Genomic DNA, 21,035 nt, shown 5'->3' on the forward strand with positions numbered 1-21,035 from the left:
AAATAACAGTAATAACGACAGCTACCATTAACTGAGCATTACCACAAAGGAATGTATTATCCTCTGTTATTAATATGACCCTGCAAGGTGCTTATTGTTATGCTAATTTCACACGCCAGGAGACTGGAGCCCCAGAGGGCCTAGGGAGATCACACAGGCAGTGAGCAGCAAAGCCAATGTAGGAAAGTAGATCTTTGTTTTTGTTTTTTTTTTAACGTTTATTTTTGAGACAGAGAGAGACAGAGCATGAACGGGGGAGGGTCAGAGAGAGGGAGACACAGAATCCGAAGCAGGCTCCAGGCTCCGAGCTGTTAGCATAGAGCCTGACGCGGGGCTCGAACCCACGGACCGCGAGATCATGACCTGAGCTGAAGTCGGCCGCTCAACCGACTGAGCCACCCAGGCGCCCCTGTTTTTGTTTTTTTAATTTTTTTGACATGTATTCACTTTTGAGAAACAGAGAGAGATAGAGCATGCGTCGGGGTGGGACAGAGAGAGAGGGAGACACAGAATGGGAAGCAGGCTCCAGGCTCTGAGCTGTCAGCACAGAGCCCAACGAGGGGCTCCAACTCAGGAACCATGAGATCATGACCCGAGCTGAAGTCGGCGCTTAATCAACTGAGCCACCCAGGCGCCCCTGAAAGTAGGTCTTTGTGACCACAGCTCATGCTTTCCTCACCCCCGTTTGCTGCCTCTGGTCTGTCACACTGTGCCTTGCGTCACAGCGTACCGTGAGTGACGCTTGCCATTAACCCTCGGGCAAGAAGTAGGTCTCCTCCGTCTCTTTAGCAATGCCTTTGCCAACACCTTGCACATGTGAACCGGCCAGTGGCTTTGTGTTTCTCAGCACCGTGCAGCAACTCCCCTTTATACCCGTCCTTCCCCTCCCACCTGCTTCCCCCCCACCTGCGGGCAGCACCCCCCTGCCTCTTTATCCTGAAGCCCTCTTCCCAGGGATATGCTCTTGGATACTCTTCCTTTTTTAAAGAAAAGTGTATTTATTTATTGTGAGAGAGAAAGAGAGAGAGAGAGGCAGGAGAAAGGGAGAGAGAGGGAGAGAAAGAATCCCAAGCAGGCTCCGCATAGTCAGCGCGGAGCCCGACAAAGGGCTCAGACTCCTGAACCTCAAGATCATGACCTGAGCTGGAATCGAGAGTCAGAGTCTTAATCGATTGGGCCACCCAGGCGCCCCTTGGTTGCTCTTTCTGTTAGCTTCTCAGTGAAGTTATCCTGATGGCCCTATTTAAAATTGTAACCACCCCCACCCCACTCCTACTCCTGATCGCACTTAACCCTACCTGACTTCTTTTTCTCATAGTGGACGTTACCTTCTAACACACAAGGTACTTCACATGCTTATTGAGTTTATTGCTCAATTTTTCCCTTCCCCTCCGCAAGTTGATAAGCTTTCCAAGGGTGAGGACTTTCTAAAGACCTTCCAAACATCTAGACAAGGACTGGCTCATAGTAGATATGAAATAAATAATTATTGATGGATACATTAGATTTCCCATGTGTAAGCCTTGGTGTGATTCCTTTCTGGGGTGAATGAATGGCCAGTCTCTCTAGGCAAGGATACTCTGGAATCCCACTTAGCTCCTTAGAAAAAGACTAAGCTCTGAGTTTGACAACATTGTATTTTTAGAATTCCTCTTGATCATTATTTTCACCTGTTTTGCTTCATTTACTACCTGATTCTTTTTGCCCCAATCCTTTGTGCTTTTGGCGGTTGTATTATTCATTATGGGTAGATAAAGTCTTTTCATAATTAATCTTTAATTGCAATACTGGAATAGCATTTCACATGAAAAATGATTTACAAATTAAACCCACATCTCACCTTGGATAATTATCACAGGTCTGACTAATGTGCATAAAGCCCTCGCAAGGCAGGGAGCGCTCTCCAATGACAGTGTGTTGATTTTTTAATTAACAAAGGTTAAGTAGCATTTTTGCTTGCAGACCTACAATTTAAACTTCTGACATTTGTCACCAAAAAATATTTCTAGAGAGCACATAAGTTGAACTCAACTAATTATCACCAGTTCTAGTGTATTAACATCTTTTGCATAACACATAATGACCATTTTTGGAACAAAACATTTTTTCCATCATATCGACTAGATCAGTAAAAGTACTTTCCAGTTCACTGACCCATTTAATAAATCAGGGGTCATCTAAGTAAGAAAAGTGCATAATTTATTTAGTTTTCTTTTATACAGAGAGAAATGGAGTATTCCATTTACCTGCTTTATAAATTAAGAAGAGGGAGTACAAAACCTTATGTAATGAATGCAACAAATAAAAATTAGAACACAGTCATATTTTATGGTCAATTAACAGAAGTGGGGGGGAAGGTCAGGCAATGGTTCAAAGAAGTGAAGTTAGGAGAAACTGAGAGTAATTTACTGAAATAAAGAGACGGAGACACATAAACACAGAGGGAGGTTGTACATCACGAGCTGGACTAATTTAGAGCTGGAAGGAACCAGAGACAGAATCTAGTTCAAACCCCCTTTTCGTGGACAGGAAAACCTGATGCTGAGAGAGATTAAGTGACTTGATGAGACCCACGCACCTAACCCAGAATGGTCAACAGCCCTGATAGGGAGAGATATACAGACACAGAGGCAGAATGACTGATAGATGTAGAGCCTCAGAATGGCCACGACCAGAAGGAATCAAAGACAAAGAGGCAGAGAGACAGAAAAACCCCTTGAGGACTGTATACAGAAATAATTAAGTACGTACACATAAATCCGTTTACCTTAGTGATATAATAAAAATATGATCTAACCTAGATTTATTTGTTCTGCCAACTGGACCTTTTCAAATCTCCAAAATTTTTTTTTCGTCTTAACATTGAAAACACTCTTCTTCAAACTTGCAACTATTAGTAAGACCCATTAACTAGAAGTTATTTCTAAATTACAATACGTTCTGGGTAGATTGAAGATCACAGTGCTAAGAGAAGTAAAATCATAAAAGTGCTAGAAGAAAATATAGTTGAATAATTATATTATTTTGGGTTGGGTTTATTATATTATTTTTAGATTAGGCTTTATAAAAGCTTAATACCAAAGGCACAAATTGTGCAAATAAGAAAGATGGAGGGGACTATATAAACAACATAAACATTCGTAGAGAAAAAGAAACACCATATATAAGTTAAAGACACAGTCTGGAAGAATATAGTCGCCAAATTTATAACAGAGTTAAAGCCAAAAATACTGTTATTGATCAATAAGAAACATACCCTCTCCTATTTCCCCCAAATAGGAAAAGACATGAAGAACCAAAAACTAAGAGTGGTGAGAACATAAAAATGTATTCAACTCACAGTGTTTGAAGCAATGCAAATTAAAACAATAAGCTCTTCTTTTTTTTTTTAGCCTATAAATTCAAAAGCATTCTGCCAAATATTCCAATAGACGTGGAAAAGGTGGGAATCTCATGCCCTACCCGTGAAATACAGATTGACAAATTCTTAGAGGAAAATGTGCTCCAAATGCTTTTAAAATGTATCTGCCTTTGTATCCAGCGACTGCACTTCTAAGAATTAATTCTAAGGACATATTGAACAAGTGTGCAAAGGTTTTTACAAGGGTAGTTATTAGTGTCCTGTAAAATGAAAATGGGAGTGAGCTTAAAACCCCAATGGTAGGAATGGCAAAATAAGTTACAGAGCATTCACAAGATGAGATGCTTCACAGATGGCAAACGAGATGTTCCAGTTGTACGTTTATTGCTTGGAGAACGTTTTATGATATATTAAGTGCAAAAAGCAAATTTCAAACCAACGTGTGTATCGTGCTCTCATTTCTTCCTTTGTTTTATTTTTTCACACATATGTATGCTCATAGCTAAAAGTAGAAAAGGCTATGTGCCGAAAGTAAAAGTAGTTATAGCTGAGTAGCATTCCAGATTCTCTTTTTCATCTTGCTTATCAGTGTGTTTATGGTTTCCACACTGAAAATCTATTCCGTTTGTAATAAGGAAAAGGGGCAGGAGATATCGAAAAACAATGATTTAACAATTTCTGTGTATTTTGATAGGATATAATTGTCTTAATTGACTAGCAATGAAAATTTAAATGGCTAGGCGTTTATTGAACAAAAGGCCCTTTGGAAAGCCCTGACTGCAAAAGCGAAAGCCATGGTCACTAAAATGATAGACACCAAATTGAAATTTTAACACACGGATTGAAATTCTTCCAAATCATAGCAAAGGCCCAAATTCTCTTCAGCGCAGGGGTGTATGAAGCTGGGCTGATGAGCAGATTGCAAAATGGGAAATCCTTCAAAGTGGCTGTTTTTAATAACTTCCTTTGCCATCTACTATTCCGGAGCTTTGATCAAACAGAGCATTGGCCTGCCTTCAACTAATCCTCTACTCAATTATTTCATTTGATAATAAATAACAATCCCTGGAGAATCATCATTCAAACCTATGTACTAAACAATGAGAGAATGCGAGGCTTGGGTTTATAAAGATAACAGAGCCAGTCACTTGCCATTTCAGGGCTGAGGATTTAGACATAAGCAAACGAATACATCTCTGCACCTAAAGCCTTTGATCCACCCGCCCTGTCCGATGAGTCCCCTCGATGGTGTGCTTCTTCTCAACATACCAGAATAAGTGATCAGAATCCATCCCCAGCTACCAGTCTCATCCAAGCACTGACAATCCAATTGATCACCCCACTTTTAAAGGCATCCCAGCCTATATCTCGGAAACATGTACATCGATGGGGGCACTGACCCTGAAGCCCTTCTCCTGCATTAAGTGGTCAACACAGAACAGAATACCATATGCTCAAAATTAAGACAGAACTAACACAACTTTGCCACTGTGGAGCTATGACTCCTTGAGTAAGCCTCCGAACTTTCCTAAGCTTCAGGCTTCTCATCCGTACAGTGGGGATAATGATGATAATGCCCACCTCGCCAGGCTGTTGGGTGAATCGGGTGAATGACATAAGTAAGGTGCTTCGTAGAGTGCCTACTACATCGCCCTCAAGAGAAGGTCACTTTGTTAACAGTATTTTTTTCTAAATCCCCAGCAGATATTTCTTTTAATAATTTTAATGACCGATCATTTTATTTAATTTCCAGAAAAGTCATTACTCCAAGACGCAGACATGTATGTAAGCTCGAGCTCCTCCTTTTGTGCCAGCTGCTTAAAAAAATCATAGCCAAGGTTCTTCTAGACATAATTAAATTCACTTGTGATATAATGCTCCAATGACTCTATGAAATTTGTTAGGAATATTTTAATATTTTCATGCTCATGAGCCTCTGTCTAACGCTGTAACTTAGGAAATCACAGTGAAATGCTCTTTGTGCTATATGTCTTGCAATGGCATTTAGACAAAAGCGGTGAAATCTAACCTGACCTGGTAATAATTGTGGTATGGCTGACTTCCATGTAAAATTATCAATTCCAGCTTCTGACCACCCCAGAAGCCCTGGGAAGCCTTCATGTGAACTTCAAAGCCAAGTATTTCCTAAGACAAAAGCCAGGACCCAGGTCGTGTGGTCACATTTCAAATGGATTTATGCCTTCCAACTAATTGACTTGTTAGCTATGCTAATATATTCATGTTTCCCTGCCTCTTTATATTTCTTTCAATAGATAGTGCTCTGGAAGTGAATGCCATAAGATTAAAACAACAACAAAACAACAACAAAAAGAAACCTAGAGATTTCTATAAACTTCTTTAGGAAACCAGATTAGATTTCCAAAATGGTGTATATAATTTTTGTGTATCTCCAAACATCTTCTGTGGCAAATTTATGGCTTTTCAGAAGACAGCCTCTTTTCATTAGACATTGTGGCCTGAGGGGGAAAAGCTTCTAGCTTTTGCTGTTAGGCAGGGCTGGCTCGAAAGTGAGAATGCTGGCCGCACTTAGCAGCCTCCTTGCCTCCCGCCACTGGGTCCGGGAGCCACAGCAGAGGTAATCCCGTCTGAGCCCTGTGCCTTCTGTCATTCCCAGGTGGTGCCGGGGGCCAGCAGGGTTTCCTGGGCTGCATCCGCTCCCTGAGGATGAACGGGGTGACGCTGGACCTGGAGGAAAGAGCCAAGGTCACGTCCGGGTTCAAATCTGGATGTTCGGGCCACTGCACCAGCTACGGGGCCAACTGTGAGAACGGGGGCAGGTGCCTGGAGAAGTACCACGGCTACTCCTGTGACTGCTCCAACACGGCCTACGATGGGACTTTCTGCAACAAGGGTAAGGCAGAGCCACTTTCCACGGCCGTTTTTACAGATAAACCCAAATCATCTATTTCGTGGTTTGTTCAACTGTCCACAGTGTGCTCTGTTCCGAGAGTAAGGTGTTCAGAATTCTTCTCCCGCCTTGGGTGAGAAGTCTCCCATTCATTCTCTGATCTCTGTCCATTCATTCTCTGAACCATTCATTCTCTGATCTCTGTCATTCGTTGAAAGGAGAGGAGCTCCAGATAATGTGTGTGAGGAATCTCAGCCCAATTCCGGCAGACCACGCACGGGCTAGAACATTCCAAAGCAAATATCCCCATAACACCTTAATGGTGAGTGACAGAGTAGGTGGCCTCTGAAAGGTGGACTCAGGCCTGACCCTCCCACTCAGGGAGGTCAGAGGGGGTCTGTCGGCGGGCTCGAAGACTGACAGATTGTTGCTGTGGATCAGTCAGGACAGCCGGCAGTCCAGATGCCCGCCCCACCCCCCAGCCCTGGCTGCCAAGAGACTGGATTTGAGCTGGACTCACAAGGAAACCTGTCTGGCCAGTTATTGTCACTTCCATTATTAGAACCCAGACTCACGATGCCTCTATGCGTGGTTCTCAGCCTGAGCCGAACTGCAGGAATGATCACCATCTCTGATCAGTCAGCTTCGAGCACCTGTTACTGGTGCAGTAGTTCAGGCTTGAGTGAGTCTTTAATCCCTAATAAATCCTGCAGGGCCAATCAGCAGACTACGGGAGCCCAATGCATATACATGTTGTCATTCAAGCTACACCCCGTGATTCTTCCGTGACTGGAAGAAATGCCCTTACCTGGTCTGTGGCTTCCGTTCCCTTGCGTAAACAAGAGGGACGGAGCCCGGGACAGCTGGCGCTTTGCCTAAGCTCCCCCTGAAATGCATGTAAATCACTCTTCCCTGTCTAAATGAATGTATAGTATTTGGGTAAAGTTTTCTGTAAATGGTCGGTATATCTCTTAATAAGAAGCTTTACATAAGTAGCCTATTCATACTCTCATGAATACATGGGGGATGGTTTATGCTGGCATTATTCACACAAGATGCCACACAGAAGGAGGAATTGTTCCATAACATTCTCTGTACATCCAGGCTACTCTCTGGCGGTGCTACAATATGAGCATACAAATGAGGCCAGGCAGGGTTTGAGGAATGAACGCAAGACAACAACAGAGGTGGAAAAGAACACCATTGCTGAATAATGGCATACCACGTTAACAGTGCTATTACAGGGCTTTTTTTCTGCTCGGAATAACACGGTTCCATGATTTTCCTGTGCCACACAATGGGATGGGTTTGCAGAACACATTAATTTTGCACTTGTAGAAATGACAGTCTTGCAATTACCATCCATTGTGCTCGATGCTAATTTAATGCAGTCATTCCATTGCCAAAGCGATGTCTGAATGCAATCAAGTAAGTCTTAATGCCTGGGAGATTCCACTACATAAGTACCAATCTAAAGAATATCATGATCCCCTCATTTTTTTTGGAGAGTTGGGTTAAACACAATGGCTCATACAAAACTTCTGGGGGTTAATAAGCAATATTCACAAATAGAAAGGCAGGAGCCAACGTTAGCGACAAAGCTAAACGAAGCTTGTGTGTTTCCCATGACATTATTTCAAAGAATTTACACAAAGGACACCTAAATATTCTCTTAATGTCTGTTTAGCAGGGCAAGTTTACGTTTGACTCAATTCAGGGCTTTAACAAAAACAAAAATAAAAGCCGAAAAACATATTTGGAAAGTATCCGTGGGCCTCCTTCTGAGTCAATACAGGTATCCTCTTGACCTGGGGAGAAAAATGGTAGTTCTGGTTGAAAGGAATCGAGCTTCGTTTGCAAGCTCCTTCATGGACTTCATCTTCCCTGTGATGCCCCCAGCCAGGTGCCCCCTCTGTTTCTGGGTCACCTCCCAGGGAGACTCGAGCCGTGTGCAGCTCCTATAACCACACCCTTGCAGTGGGGCTGTAGCCAAAAAACTCAACCTCTAGAGAGAGTGGCCACAGTCACCTGCCGAAGAGCGAGTTCATGAAAGTCCTTCGTGGGCCGTCCTTGGATAATACAGGTCTGCACTTGTGGATGTGAGGAGTGTTCACAACATTTTGCTAAGTGAATGAGGCAGGTCCCGCTATGCCATGGACACTCTGATTACATGTTTTTACAAAATCAGACACGCGCGCACACACACACACACACACACACACACACACACACGCACACATGCACACACGCACACGCACACAGGAGGAAAGCAAACTATAAGAAAACACACCAAAATAGTGACTTCCATTATTTTTAGGGGATGTAAAAACCCTGTATTTACTTTCATTTCTGTGGTGCTATATTTTCTACTCTTTATACACCGACGTATTCTCTGACTTCCTCGTTTGTTCCTGTTTGGGGGAAGAACAGTACTAAGAGACAGAGTTCTGATCAAAGGTCAACTGTCTCTGCTTGGACAATATCTAATTGTGAACCAGAAATCAGACACAACCTGACCATGCGATCTGGAACAGAGTAGCATCTCCGGTGAAAATTGCATAGAGTTAAATTGGCCTCGAAAGATTCATCTCTCACTGCACTGAACAGAGCCCAGCTCTTTACCCTGCTTGTGGGCACTAGAGGAGGGATTGCGTTGTTGGGGCCAAGGTGTATGAAAATAAAAACCTTGAGACATTTGTGTCACACTCAGCCACGCGCGAGGTGCACACTAGGACAGGCAAGGACCCAATGTAGCCAAGGGGGCAAACCAGCCAGGGGTCTCCCCGGGTATGAGGCCATCAGGGGAATGGTGGCAAACGGCACACGCTATTTAAATTCTCTGTTTCTCTCTCTTCTTCTCCTTCTTTCCTTCCTTCCCTCCCCCCTCCCTCATTTCTTCCTCTCTCCTCCAGCTCTCGGCCCCCACCACCTCGATCTGCATCTACCTCCTCCCCCTCTCTCATTCTCCATCCCCCACGCCCTGGGAGCACATTCCTTGTCTCAGCCTCTGTCTCTGACTCAATTCTTCCACCTCCCCTACCTACTTTCCCTATTTCTCTTTCTCTTCAGGGAATATATGGCTGTGTTTGTAAATCAAATTACCATGAGCTGCCATGTCATTAAGCTCAGGAGGACAGGGCTGGATTCAAGCAACTCGCACCTGACGACTCCCTTTTGCTTTGTAGATGCTGCACTTTTACTCACGATCCCCTGCCAGCAAATTTATATACACGAGAAAGATCTTTTTGCCTTCCTGTAGCCTCTTATCAGGGAGGCTCCCAGCTTTCTTCAAATGTATCTATAAAGATTTGATCACCAGCTCAGGCATTAGCTCTCCCAGGGCCACCTGCATATTAATAGGCGTGCTGGCTTGGGGGGGGAGGGGGTGCTCATGGTTCAGCTGTGGGTCTGGGTGTATCATCTCCAGGATCAGTGGGGACCTACACGGGGGACCAAATGGATGGTTGCCTGGCCATGCCAAGGCTAGTTTTCGCTAACTAGGCCCATTTCTTCTTAGAGAGTCAAACCCTAAAACATTGGAAAATTTTATGACTATCAACCTCAGTTTTATTCAAACCAGAAATTACCCACATCTTTAGAAGCAAACTCTCTCTGTGTTTTTAAACCAGAGGCAAGAAAAAGCAGACCTGTAGTGGCTACAACAATTTCTATATTTAATTTTCATAATTAAATGCTATAGTAGCTAAATAGTGTCCACCTCCCCCAAATTCATGTCCCCCTGGGAACCTTAGAACATGACCTTGCTTGGAAATACGGTCTTTGCGGATGTGATTAAGGCAAGGTCATACTGGGTTAGGGTGGATCCTAAATCCAATGAGAGCGACCTTAGAAGAAGAGGCCAGGACACATACAGACACACAGTCACAAGGGAGAAGGCCACGTGAAGATGCAAGCAGAGATTCAAGCGGTGCAGCCACAAGCCAGGGGACGCCTGGGCCACCAGAGGCCAGAAGAGGCAGGAGGGACCCTCCCCTAGAGCCTTCAGAGGAAGCGTAGCCCTGATATCACCTTCATTTTCGACTTCCACCCCAAAACTGCAAGAGAAGCAATTTCTGTGGTTTTAAACCACCCAATTGGTGGCACTTTGCAATGGCAGCTCCTGGAAACTAACGCACATCCTAATAAAAATCCTCAATGTTGGGGCTCCTGGGCGGCTCGGTCAGGTGAGCGTCTCACTCTCGATCTCAGCTCGGGTCATGATCTCGAGGTTGGTAGGTCCAAGGGCCATGCCATGCTCTGTGCTGACAGTGTAGAGCCTGCTTGGGTTTCTCTCTCTCTCTCTCTGCCCCTCCCCCATTCACGTGCACTCTCCCTCTCTCTCTCAAAATAAATATATAAACTTAAAAAAAAACTTAAGTGTTTAATTCCTGCTGTGAAGACAGCTGACATTCGCTGAGAACTTACTATGGGTTGAACGGTGTGCTAAGCTCTGTGATGGTGTTAACATCACCTAATACTCATGACAACCCTATGAGGTAAGTGCTATTATTATCATCCCCATTTGACAGAGAAGGAGATTGAGACACAAATGGGTGTAGCAATTTGGCCAGTGCTCACAAGGCACGAAGTAGGAAGACTGGGATTTGGATGCAGGCATTTGACTGGAAGTTCGCATTCTTCACCGCTGGGTAGTATTGCCTCTCACCAAGGCTTGGTCCTTCATATAGGTTGATACAAAACTAAAGACAGAACCCCAAATCTTAAAGCTTTTTAGTTATTGTGATTTGGCATTAAAAAAAAAAAGCAGAATTTTAGGGGCGCCTGGGTGGCTCAGTAAGTTAAGCCTCTGACTTCCGCTCAGGTCATGATCTCGCGGTCCCTGAGTTCGAGCGCCATGTCAGGCTCTGTGCTGACCGCTCAGAGCCTGGAGCCCGCTTCGGGTTCTGTGTCTCCCTCTCTCTCTGCCCCTCCCCTGCTCTCACTCTGTCTCCCCTCTCTCAAAAATAAACATTAAAGAATTTTTTTTAAAAAAGCAGAATTTTGGGGCGCCTGGGTGGCGCAGTCGGTTAAGCGTCCGACTACAGCCAGGTCACGATCTCGCGGTCCGTGAGTTCGAGCCCCGCGTCGGGCTCTGGGCTGATGGCTCAGAGCCTGGAGCCTGTTTCCGATTCTGTGTTCCCTCTCTCTCTGCCCCTCCCCCGTTCATGCTCTGTCTCTCTCTGTCCCAAAAATAAATAAACGTTGAAAAAAAAATTAAAAAAAAAAACAACAGAATTTAATTGGATGCAGAATATATCACAAATTTTTTTTAGGATATAAGATCCGAACAAAGACTTTCCCTCTCTTTCTTGTTTTGTAGGGGTGGGAACATATAGGCGTAAGCTGTATTTATTGATTGATTCATTTGTTTAGTAAGCATTCAGCGAATACCTAATGTGTCTGAAAGCCTTGAATGTGTGGTTGAGTCTGACTACATTGAAATTTTCAAAACATTCCAATGGTTTATTGCTACAGAAACAGGGAAATCTACAGTGTATGAAAGCAGTGGATGTGAATTAGCTGTCACCCAGGCTGCTGCAAACACTTCTTCATTATGATCCCTTCACCGCACCAAGTTTAGCAAGAATTTATCATCCGGAGGCACAAAAATATCCCCTAATTCACTCGTCTGCACTTTTTTTCCTATAAAAATTTTCACGTTCGTCTGCCAAACCAGAATTGCAGTTGGAAAAATACATACCTTTAAATAGTCTGAAGCCATTTTCCGAGTTTAGGGAGTTCTGTTTGCTTCTCAAACATTCGTTTGTTGGTCGCTCAGATAAAGGCCAAAATTAGAGGGAGCATGGTCCCAGGACTGCAGAGCGACTGAGTGGTGGACTAGAGGTCACCACCATCATTAAAGTCGCTGGAGCACACACAGCCTCACTGTGATCCCGCGACGTCTCCTGCTCTCCAATGAGTCTCCTGGCTCTGACTTGACATTTCAAGACCTGTATTGTTAACGTGATAGAAGAAACTGGTCATGGCCATCTCAGACCCCACAGAGAAAATGGAGGACGGACTTGAATGTGAGTTTGAATCCAGCTTCCGCACTTGCGGGTTCTGTACCCTTGAGCAAACTCTTCAGCTCCCCTTGGCCTCATCTTCAGAACTACAAAACACCCGCTTCTTAATTCCACCGTGAGCATCGCATGGAATGGTGTGAACAGCCTTCCAAATAGACAGTCTGGCACATCAGTCCAACAGCAGGTGTCACTTTCCATTCTCAACACTCCTTCTTTTTTTTTTTTTTTTTTTTGCTGGTGGTGTTGTTTTCACTTTAAATCATGTCGTTCCTTAGTCCTTCCCTGAAAGCTTTCAATGTCAGATGCCTAACTGGCATCATTCGATTACCTCCAAGTACTGGCTTGCCACTCTGCTACTTCTGGAGCAAGGGCAGTGTCATAAAATGTCCGTTCTACTTAATCATGGTCACGGTAACAGTATTCTGAAGGTGGAAATGTAGTGTCCACGCCTAAACCCTGATGGACTGAGGAATATGTAGTGATTCTGGAAGGTGTAATTGGAGGATTGGAGGCAATCATCCCTGCATGGGGTCGTGCCTGGTTGTGCAGTTCCTGGTGCAAATTATCCACCCCTGTCAAGAGTCAGCTTGGGTCACCTCAGCAATGGCTGCATCCCTTCCTAATACAAAGCCCAACCAGAGCCAGGCGAGCCCAAAAGAGTTCAGAACTCCGTTTTGCTGGAGGGAGGCCTCAGACACAAGTCCCAGGCAGACCTTGAGAGGAGAGAGGATTTCCATCGTGCCTCCTATCTCATGGAGGGTGGGAGGAGGCAGCTTTGCGCAAAGCACCGTGAAGATGGCACAAAGGCTACATCTCCGTGACGCCAGGCACAGCGAGCAGAGTAAATCCAGGGCCTTTTTCTGTTTTGTTTTGTTTTTTCTTGTAGAGCAGATTTGAAGATTTTGGGAAGGGGAAGGGGGGATGAATTAATAGAAAACCTTATGAACAAATGGGAGAGAAAAAGAAAAGAAATACTGTAATTATGTACCGTAGAATCTGTCCCCTGTGTGGAAGGAACTAAGGTAAGCTGTTGGCGACAATGGCCTACCCACCCCTGTCTTCCTCCCAGCCTGCAGGAGAGTTTCGAACCAGCAGAGAGAGATGCCTTTCACAGGCTTCTTTTTCATTTCCAGTTTGAACAGGAGGCTTTGTAGGTTTGGATGAAGGCCCAAAAGCACAAGAATAGAATTCTTTTTCCCTTTCCTCTTAATGTGTTATTCAAGAGAAGAAAATATCCCTTCTCTAGGTTTCTTAAAACTTCAAACCTTAAGCTACAACTTAAAAATATCATAGAAACATAGGAAGATAATCTACTTAAATGTCTTAGAAAAAAAGAAGGAAAAAGTAAGAAAATACTTACGGCAAAAAGCTCATAAATACTTAGGGATCAAAGAATAACCTTTTGACTTGATTCCAAAAGGCCAAAGCTGCAAAGATAGCTGGCACATCACTATCGGATTTCATGGTGGGCAAATACATTTCCCCTGGCCTGGGTGGCTCAGTTGGTTGAGCGTCCAATTTTGGCTCCAATCATGATCTCACGGTTTATGAGTCCGAGCTCCGCATGGGGCTGTGTGCTAACAGCTCAGAGCCTGGAGTCTGCTTCGGATTCTGTGTGTGTGTCTCTCTCTCTGTCCTTCTCTCTCTCTCTCTCTCTCTCTCTCTCTCTCTCACACACACACACACACACACAAATAAATAAAAACATTAAATTTTTTTAAGAATTAACACATTCATTTCCCCTGGCCTGGGGATTTTTGTAGGGTCCCAGGTATAAAGAAAAACCTGGCCAATTAACTTCCCTAGAGGAAAGGATTTAAAAACTCATTGGGTACATAACACCTGGGTGGCTCAGTCAGTTGAGCATCCAACTTGGGCTCAGGTCATGAGCTCACAGGTCATGAGTTCGAGCTCCGCATTGGGTTCCCTGCTGTCAGTACAGAGTCTGCTTCGGATCCTCCCTCCCCCACCCTCTGTCTCTCTCTGCCACTCCCCTGCTCAGACTCTCTCTCTCAAAAATAAATAAACATTAAAAAAAAATCCAGAAGGTAAAGCAAGCCCTTTCTAAAACACTAAACATTCTAGAGAAGACAGTTTGGGAGGGCTTTTTTTCTTTTAATTCCGGTGTAGTGAACATACAGTGTTACATTAGTTTCAGGTATACAGTCTATTGACCCAACAAGTCTATATATTACTCAGTGCTCGTGAAGGTAAATGTACGCTTTAATCTATCTGTTTCACCCATCCCACACCACCACCACCACCGCCACCCCTCTGGCAACCACCTGTTTGTTTTTTATAGTTAAGAGACAGTTTTTTGGTGTGTCTCTTTTTTTCCCCCTTTGTTTGTTTTGTTTCTTAAATTCCACATGAGTGAAATCATATGGTATTTGTCTTTCTCTGACAGCCTTACTTTGCTTAGCATTATGCTCTCTCTAGTTCCATCCATGTTGTTGCAAATGGCAAGATTTCATCCCTTTTTATGGATGAGTAACATTCCTCTGTGTGTGTGTGTGTGTGTGTGTGTGTGTGTGTGTGTGTGTGTCGCATCTCCTTTATCCATTCATCTATCAGTGAACACTTGGGCGGCTCCCATGATTTAGCTATTGTAGGGGGTATAGCTCAGTGGTAGAACATTTGACTGCATAATTTAGCTGTTGTAAAGAATGCTGCAGTAAACACAGGGGTGCATATAGCCTTTCAATTTAGTGTTTTCTTATTCTTTGGGTAAATACCCAGTAGTGCAAGTGCTGGATCATAGGGTAGTGCTATTTTCAGTTTTTTGAGGATCCTCCAAACTGTCTTCCACAGTGGCTGTACCAGTTTGCATTCCCAACAACAGTGCACAAGGTTCCTTTTTCTCCACATCCTCGCCAGCACTTGTTTCTTGTGTTGTTGATTTTAGCCATTCTGACAGGTGTGAGGTGACATCTCATTGTGGTTTTGATTTGCATTTCCCTGATGGTCTTATGCCGTGCCCAAAAATAAATTCAAAATGGATCAAGGACCTAAAGGTGAAACCTGAAACCATAAAAACCCTAGAAGAGAGCATAGGCAGTCATTTCTCTGACATCAGCCATAACAACATTTTTCTAGATACGTCTCCTGAGGCAAGGGAAACAAAAGCAAAAATAAACTACTGAGATTACATAGAGATAAAAGGTTCTGCACAGCAAAGGAAACAATTAACAAAACTAAAATACAACCAATGGAATGGGAGAAGGTATTTGCAAATGACATGTCTGATAAAGGGTTAGTATCTAAAATATATTAAAAACATATACAACTCAACACCAAAAGACCAAATAATCAATTTAAAAATGGGCAAAAGACATGAACAGTCATTTCTCCAAAGAGGACATCCAGATGGCCAACAGACACATGAGAACACAGTTTTTGGACTTTGCTTTAGGTATGGGATGAATAGCAGTTTTTCAAATTCGTGTCATTTTCTAATACCCCACCAGGTTTGGGACCTTTTTGGATACAACCGATTTTTCCGTGTGTGTTGTTGAATGCTTTTATTCTTCATCCTTCCGCACTAAGCGGAACTCTAAATAATGTGAAGTTTACAAAACTAACACTGTCACTTGCCATGGCTTCCGTTGAAACTCTATGTGTTTCTTTCATGAACCTAAAAGGAACCAGTCTAATAATTTGTTTGCAGGGTTTTGCTCTTAAATCACTCACACTTTCAAACAGGTTCATTCACCACAGTCCATATTTTCCTTGAGCACTTCACATCTGCAGGGCGTAAAGACCTGCCCCTGACAAGCAGTTCTCTGCCCCACAACCTTTTTGCATGCTCATCATTTCTAACAGCTCTGGCCTTAGCCGTTGGGCTCATTCTAAGCATCCTTTGGCTGGAGGAGATTTACTTTCTTCAGTGATCAAGCCTGGAGGTTTTTGAACTGACTTGTCAAATGCTTTTAATTGGCCCATCTTATAGATCAACCTGACTTTGACCTCATTTACATATCTTTCCCTCTATCAGTTGTGCTTGATTATAGTCATGGTTGACTTAGGTAAGTGGATGTTTTACTTTTTTTTTTCTCCCATTAAGGCCAAATCCACAGGAAGTGGAAATTATTAGGCCCATCTGAGTTCTCTGAGCCATCCCTTGCTTGGCATTTTAAAGGTATTATTTTCATGAGGTCTGGACACATGATGAAGTGATGAGTTCACTAAAAATAAGGTGGCTTCTAAACTTCTATAAAGCAAAGATTCTCAATTGAATTGAATTATTGGCAGTAAAAATTAACAGGTCCATGTGCTGTAGGAGTGAAGTAATGTCAGGGAGCTGATCATTAGTAATAATTTAATTTCTTCACATGCACGGAGCACAAGTTTAGTGTAATGTGGGAACACCTACTACTAAAAGCTTACTATGTGGGAAGCAGTGAATTGACAGAGATGAATGAGACCAGGCTTGGAATGAAGTGGAGGTGATTGACCCAACTGCAATATAAAGGGAAAACGAGACAAAGTGCTGAGTGAAGCCTACATATGGAACCAACCCATTCTGAAGGTTCGAACGGTAAAGCCACTTTTAAAGTCTCATCAGCGTGGCTAATCGTAGTGGGTCTCAACCTAATTCTGGGGCCAGGAGTTTGACTAAGGGAGAAGACTCTTTAAAAAACGTTTTTCATGAATGAATCTCAAGTCTAAGGGTTTAAGAAACCCTATGAATCTCAAATATGACAAAAATAAAACCACTTAAACATATATTATTAAAACCTAAAGAATTTTAAAGAATTTAAAAGAGAATTTTAGGGGCACCTGGGTGGCTCAGTCAGCTAAGCATCCAACTCTTGATTTGGGCTCTCAGGTCATGATTTCATGGTTCCTGAGATCGAGCCCCCTGTCAGGCTTCGTGCTGACAGCTTGGAGCCTACTTGGGATTCTTTCTCTCCCTCTCTCTCTCTGCCCCTCCCCAGCTCACAAATGTGCATGCTTTCTCTCTCTCTTTCTCTCCTTCTCTCTCTCTCTCTCAGAAATAAATAAACATTTATTTTATTTTTTGTTTATTTATTTCTGAGAGCGAGAGAAAGTGCGCGCGTGTGAGCTGAGGCGGTGCAGAGGGAAGGAGAGAGAGAATCTCAAGCAGGCTCTGAGCTGTCAGCATGGAGCCCTACTCAGGGCTTGATCTCAGGAACTGTGAGATCATGACCTGAGCCAAAATCGAGAGTTCAACGCTTAACCAACTGAGCCACCCAGGCACCCCAATAAATAAACGTTTCAAAAAAATAAATAACTAAAACAGAATTTTAAACACATCCCAATTAAAATTTTTGTCTCTGAAATAATATTATTGATATTTATAAGAAGTGTTTACCTGCTTTTAATGTTACAAAATTTGATTGGACAAAATATTTTAGGGTTCAGATCATTTTAACTCCTTCAATTTATACCCCACTAGCCAATAATATTTTGTGAAGTTTGCTTCCTTTGTTTTTAATACAGAAAGAATAGGGAACTTTAAAAATGGGCCAGGGGCACCTGGGTGACTCAGTCAGTTGAGTGTCTGACTCTTGCTTCCAGCTCAGGTCATGATCTCCTGGTTTCATGGGTTTGAGCCCTGCATCAGGCTCTGAGCTGGCAGCTCTGAACTACTTCGCATTATCTCTCCCTGTGTCCCTGTCCCTCCCCTACTCGCACTGTCTCTGTCTCTTCTCAAATAAATAAAACAAAAATTAAAATAAATAGATAAAAGTTTAAAAATGGGCCAAACACCTCACCAAAGAAGATAGACAGATGGCAAATAAAGCATATGAAAAGATGCTCCACATCCTATGTCATCAGGGAAGTCCAAGTTGAAACAACAAGGAGATACCTCTACACATTTAGAAGAATGGCCAAAATCCAGAGCACCGACAACACCAGATGCTGATGAGGATGTGGGGCAACAGGAATTCTCACTCACTGCCCATGGGAATGTGAAATAGTGTAGTCCCTTTGGAAGACAGGTTGGTGGTTTCTTAGAAAATTAAAAATACTTTCACCATAAGATCTGCCAATCATGCCCTGAGTTTTTACCCAAATTCAAATTCAAATTCAATTCCATTTACCCAGAGGAATTAAAAACTTAATGTTCACTCAAAAACTCTACATGGCTGTTTATAGCAGCTCGACTCACAATTGCCAAAACTTGGAAGCAACCCAGATATCCTTCAGTGGGTGAATGGACAAACAGGTACGGGTACATCCAGACAATGGAATATTATTCAGCGTTAAGAAGAAATGAGTTATCAGATCATAAAAAGACACAAAAGAAACTTAAAGGCATATTACCAAGTGACAAAAGCCAATCTGAAAAGGCTGCATACTGTATGATTTCATCTACATGACATTTTAGAAAAGACAAAACTATGGAGACAGTAACAAGATCAGTGGTTACAAGGGATTGGGGGGAAGGGAGAGAGGGGGTAGGTAGGTGGAGCACAGAAGATTTTTAGAGCAGCAAAATAGTCCGTACAATACTATATTGATGGACACATGTCATTATACATTTGTCCAAACCCGTAGGATTTGGATGGGTTCACCAAGAATGAACCCTAATGTCAGCTATGGACTTTGGGTGATAACGATGTGTCATTGTGGGTTCACTGATTGTAACAAATGTACTACTCTGGTGGGGGACGTTAATAGTGGAGAAGGCTACCCATGTGTAGGTATGCAGGTGGCATATGGGAAATTTCTATACCTTTTTCTCAATGTTGCTGTGAACCTAAAACTGCTCTTTAAAAAAGCAGGGGGTGGAGGGCTTTAAAAAAAAGAGAATAGGAATTTTTTTCCATTTTCCAAAACTGTGTTCTCGTCCTTTCAGTTTTTGCCCTCACCCCGAGAATTGTATATGTGTCTAATGGGATACCCCCTTTCTGTATTCCTATTTTAAACATACCCCTTTAAAGATACCACTTCGAAGATCAGCACGTTGATGTGTAACTAACACCTGATCCCTGCTATTTTGTTAAAGGGGGTCTTCTAAGAACTCTGTTAACTTCAACACTACAGGATTTTATTTTGATATCCTAAAGTTCAGACTTGACTAATGCAAACTTGCTACCTTTCAACTTGTACAAATGACTTATCATTTTCCGCACCCATGGACAATTTTACTTCCTTTGTTCCTCCCTAAGGAGAAGGTCAAGAGTAGCTTAAAGTAGGATCCCCATTCAGGGCCCTTTGTGAATCATTCCCTCTACAACCCTCATGATGCCAAAATATTCTTTCAAACCCTCTGTTCCAATCCACTCTATTCACACAAACAACATTTGTTTTTTTTTAATGTTTGTTTTTGAGAGAGAGAGAGAGAGAGAGAGAATGAACAGGGGAGGGACAGAGAGAGAAGGGAACAGAAGATCCAAAGTGGGCTCTGTGCTGACAACAGTGAGATCATGACCTAAACCGAAATCGGACGCTTAACTGACTGAGCCACCCAGGCGCCCCAAACAAACAACACTATTCTCAACTAATTTCATTTTTTTAAAAAAGGAATCTGGACTTTCTTACTATTTCCCAGTTAAAGAGGGAAAATTAACAGTATTTACAACAATGGAGCAAGAATACCTGAAATTCCAATTTCAACATTATTGAAAACAAAATTGGACAGTCAGACCACTCTCTTGGCATTCGGTTGCTTTTAAATTTCATTAATTACATAAAATGTATCATTCACAGGATTGCGAGGATCAAATGAACTGGTGTATGTAAAAGTACGTTGAAAAACACTGATCTTATGAAAATGCAAATTATCGTTAAGGCTATCAATCATGACGCCAGAGGTCCTGGAGTCCAGGTCTCTTGCTAAAGAGAAGGTATGACGGGTTGCCATTCAAAAGCCACCAGAAAACCCTGCACAGGACTTTGCCATCCACACTGGTGGTGTTACCTGACTGACGGCAGAGAGTTGTGCCTTCCATGCCCATGTCTCTGCACCACAATGTCCCGTATTATCTGGAAGCTCAGGGATGACAAAGTTCAGCAGATGTTAGACCTCAGACTTGGAATCTTCCACAGCCTGCCTTCCTTGTCCAGCTCTGAAGTACCAGGGCCCTGGTTACATTCCTGTCTGTATCATAGAATTGTCATGAATCATTTGGCCTGGAACAGCATTAAAGCAGCAAGCACATTTGAGATTAAATGAGAATGGATTCTGAAGGCTCCTCTTGGGGTTATTCGTGAGGTCTTTAGAAAAGAATATTGGTTCCTTGAATCCTTACAGAATTTCAAAAAATGAAAAGTGACTGCTGCGTTCTAGAAACCCCATCTAGAATTTTCCCTTTATCTCAGGTGATTAATGGTCTCTCTGCCCCTCTGTGCCCTGATTAAGGGTGACAACTCCAGTTCAGATGATCAATCTGGGTATGAGTTTAATCAAATGTAGCCTAAATATTTGCACAAAGTCATTGCCAGCCACTTCTTAGATTTCAGAGTCAGATATTAGTAAGATTATAAGTAAAATGCTTTCTAAAACTTTACCTTTGAAGTAATCTAGTTTAAATCCCTTTTAAATGGCTCTGTTAACCTGTTGGCTTTTATAATTCCTTATAATGGAACCTTGTTAATTCAGTTAAAAATGTAAGTTAAGTCAGGTGAATCAACTTAAAACTTGAAGTTATAAATCAACTTGAAGTTATAAATTGCAAACACATTGATATTCCTACTAAACAGGCAAAAAATGTTATCTTCTATGACTTTTTACAGTATCCTACTGGATCAGAAACCACATGTGGTTGTTACAGCACTTCCTAATTTCTTTAAAAATATCAAGGGCTCT

At 42.7% G+C, this 21,035-nt stretch overlaps 1 protein-coding gene across 1 annotated transcript in view; it reads left to right on the forward strand.

The window, feature by feature from the left end:
• The window catches only part of CNTNAP2 (contactin associated protein 2), a 1,977,233-nt gene that overhangs the window by 1,763,699 nt on the left and 192,499 nt on the right, over positions 1-21,035 (forward strand). The window contains exon 18 of the mRNA XM_043589809.1: positions 5,997-6,233. Within this exon, the coding sequence (XP_043445744.1) occupies positions 5,997-6,233 (237 nt within the window). The remainder of the gene's footprint in view (positions 1-5,996; positions 6,234-21,035) is intronic.

Source organism: Prionailurus bengalensis, chromosome A2 (genome assembly GCF_016509475.1).
Source record: "Prionailurus bengalensis isolate Pbe53 chromosome A2, Fcat_Pben_1.1_paternal_pri, whole genome shotgun sequence".
Taxonomy (NCBI): Eukaryota; Metazoa; Chordata; class Mammalia; order Carnivora; family Felidae; genus Prionailurus; species Prionailurus bengalensis.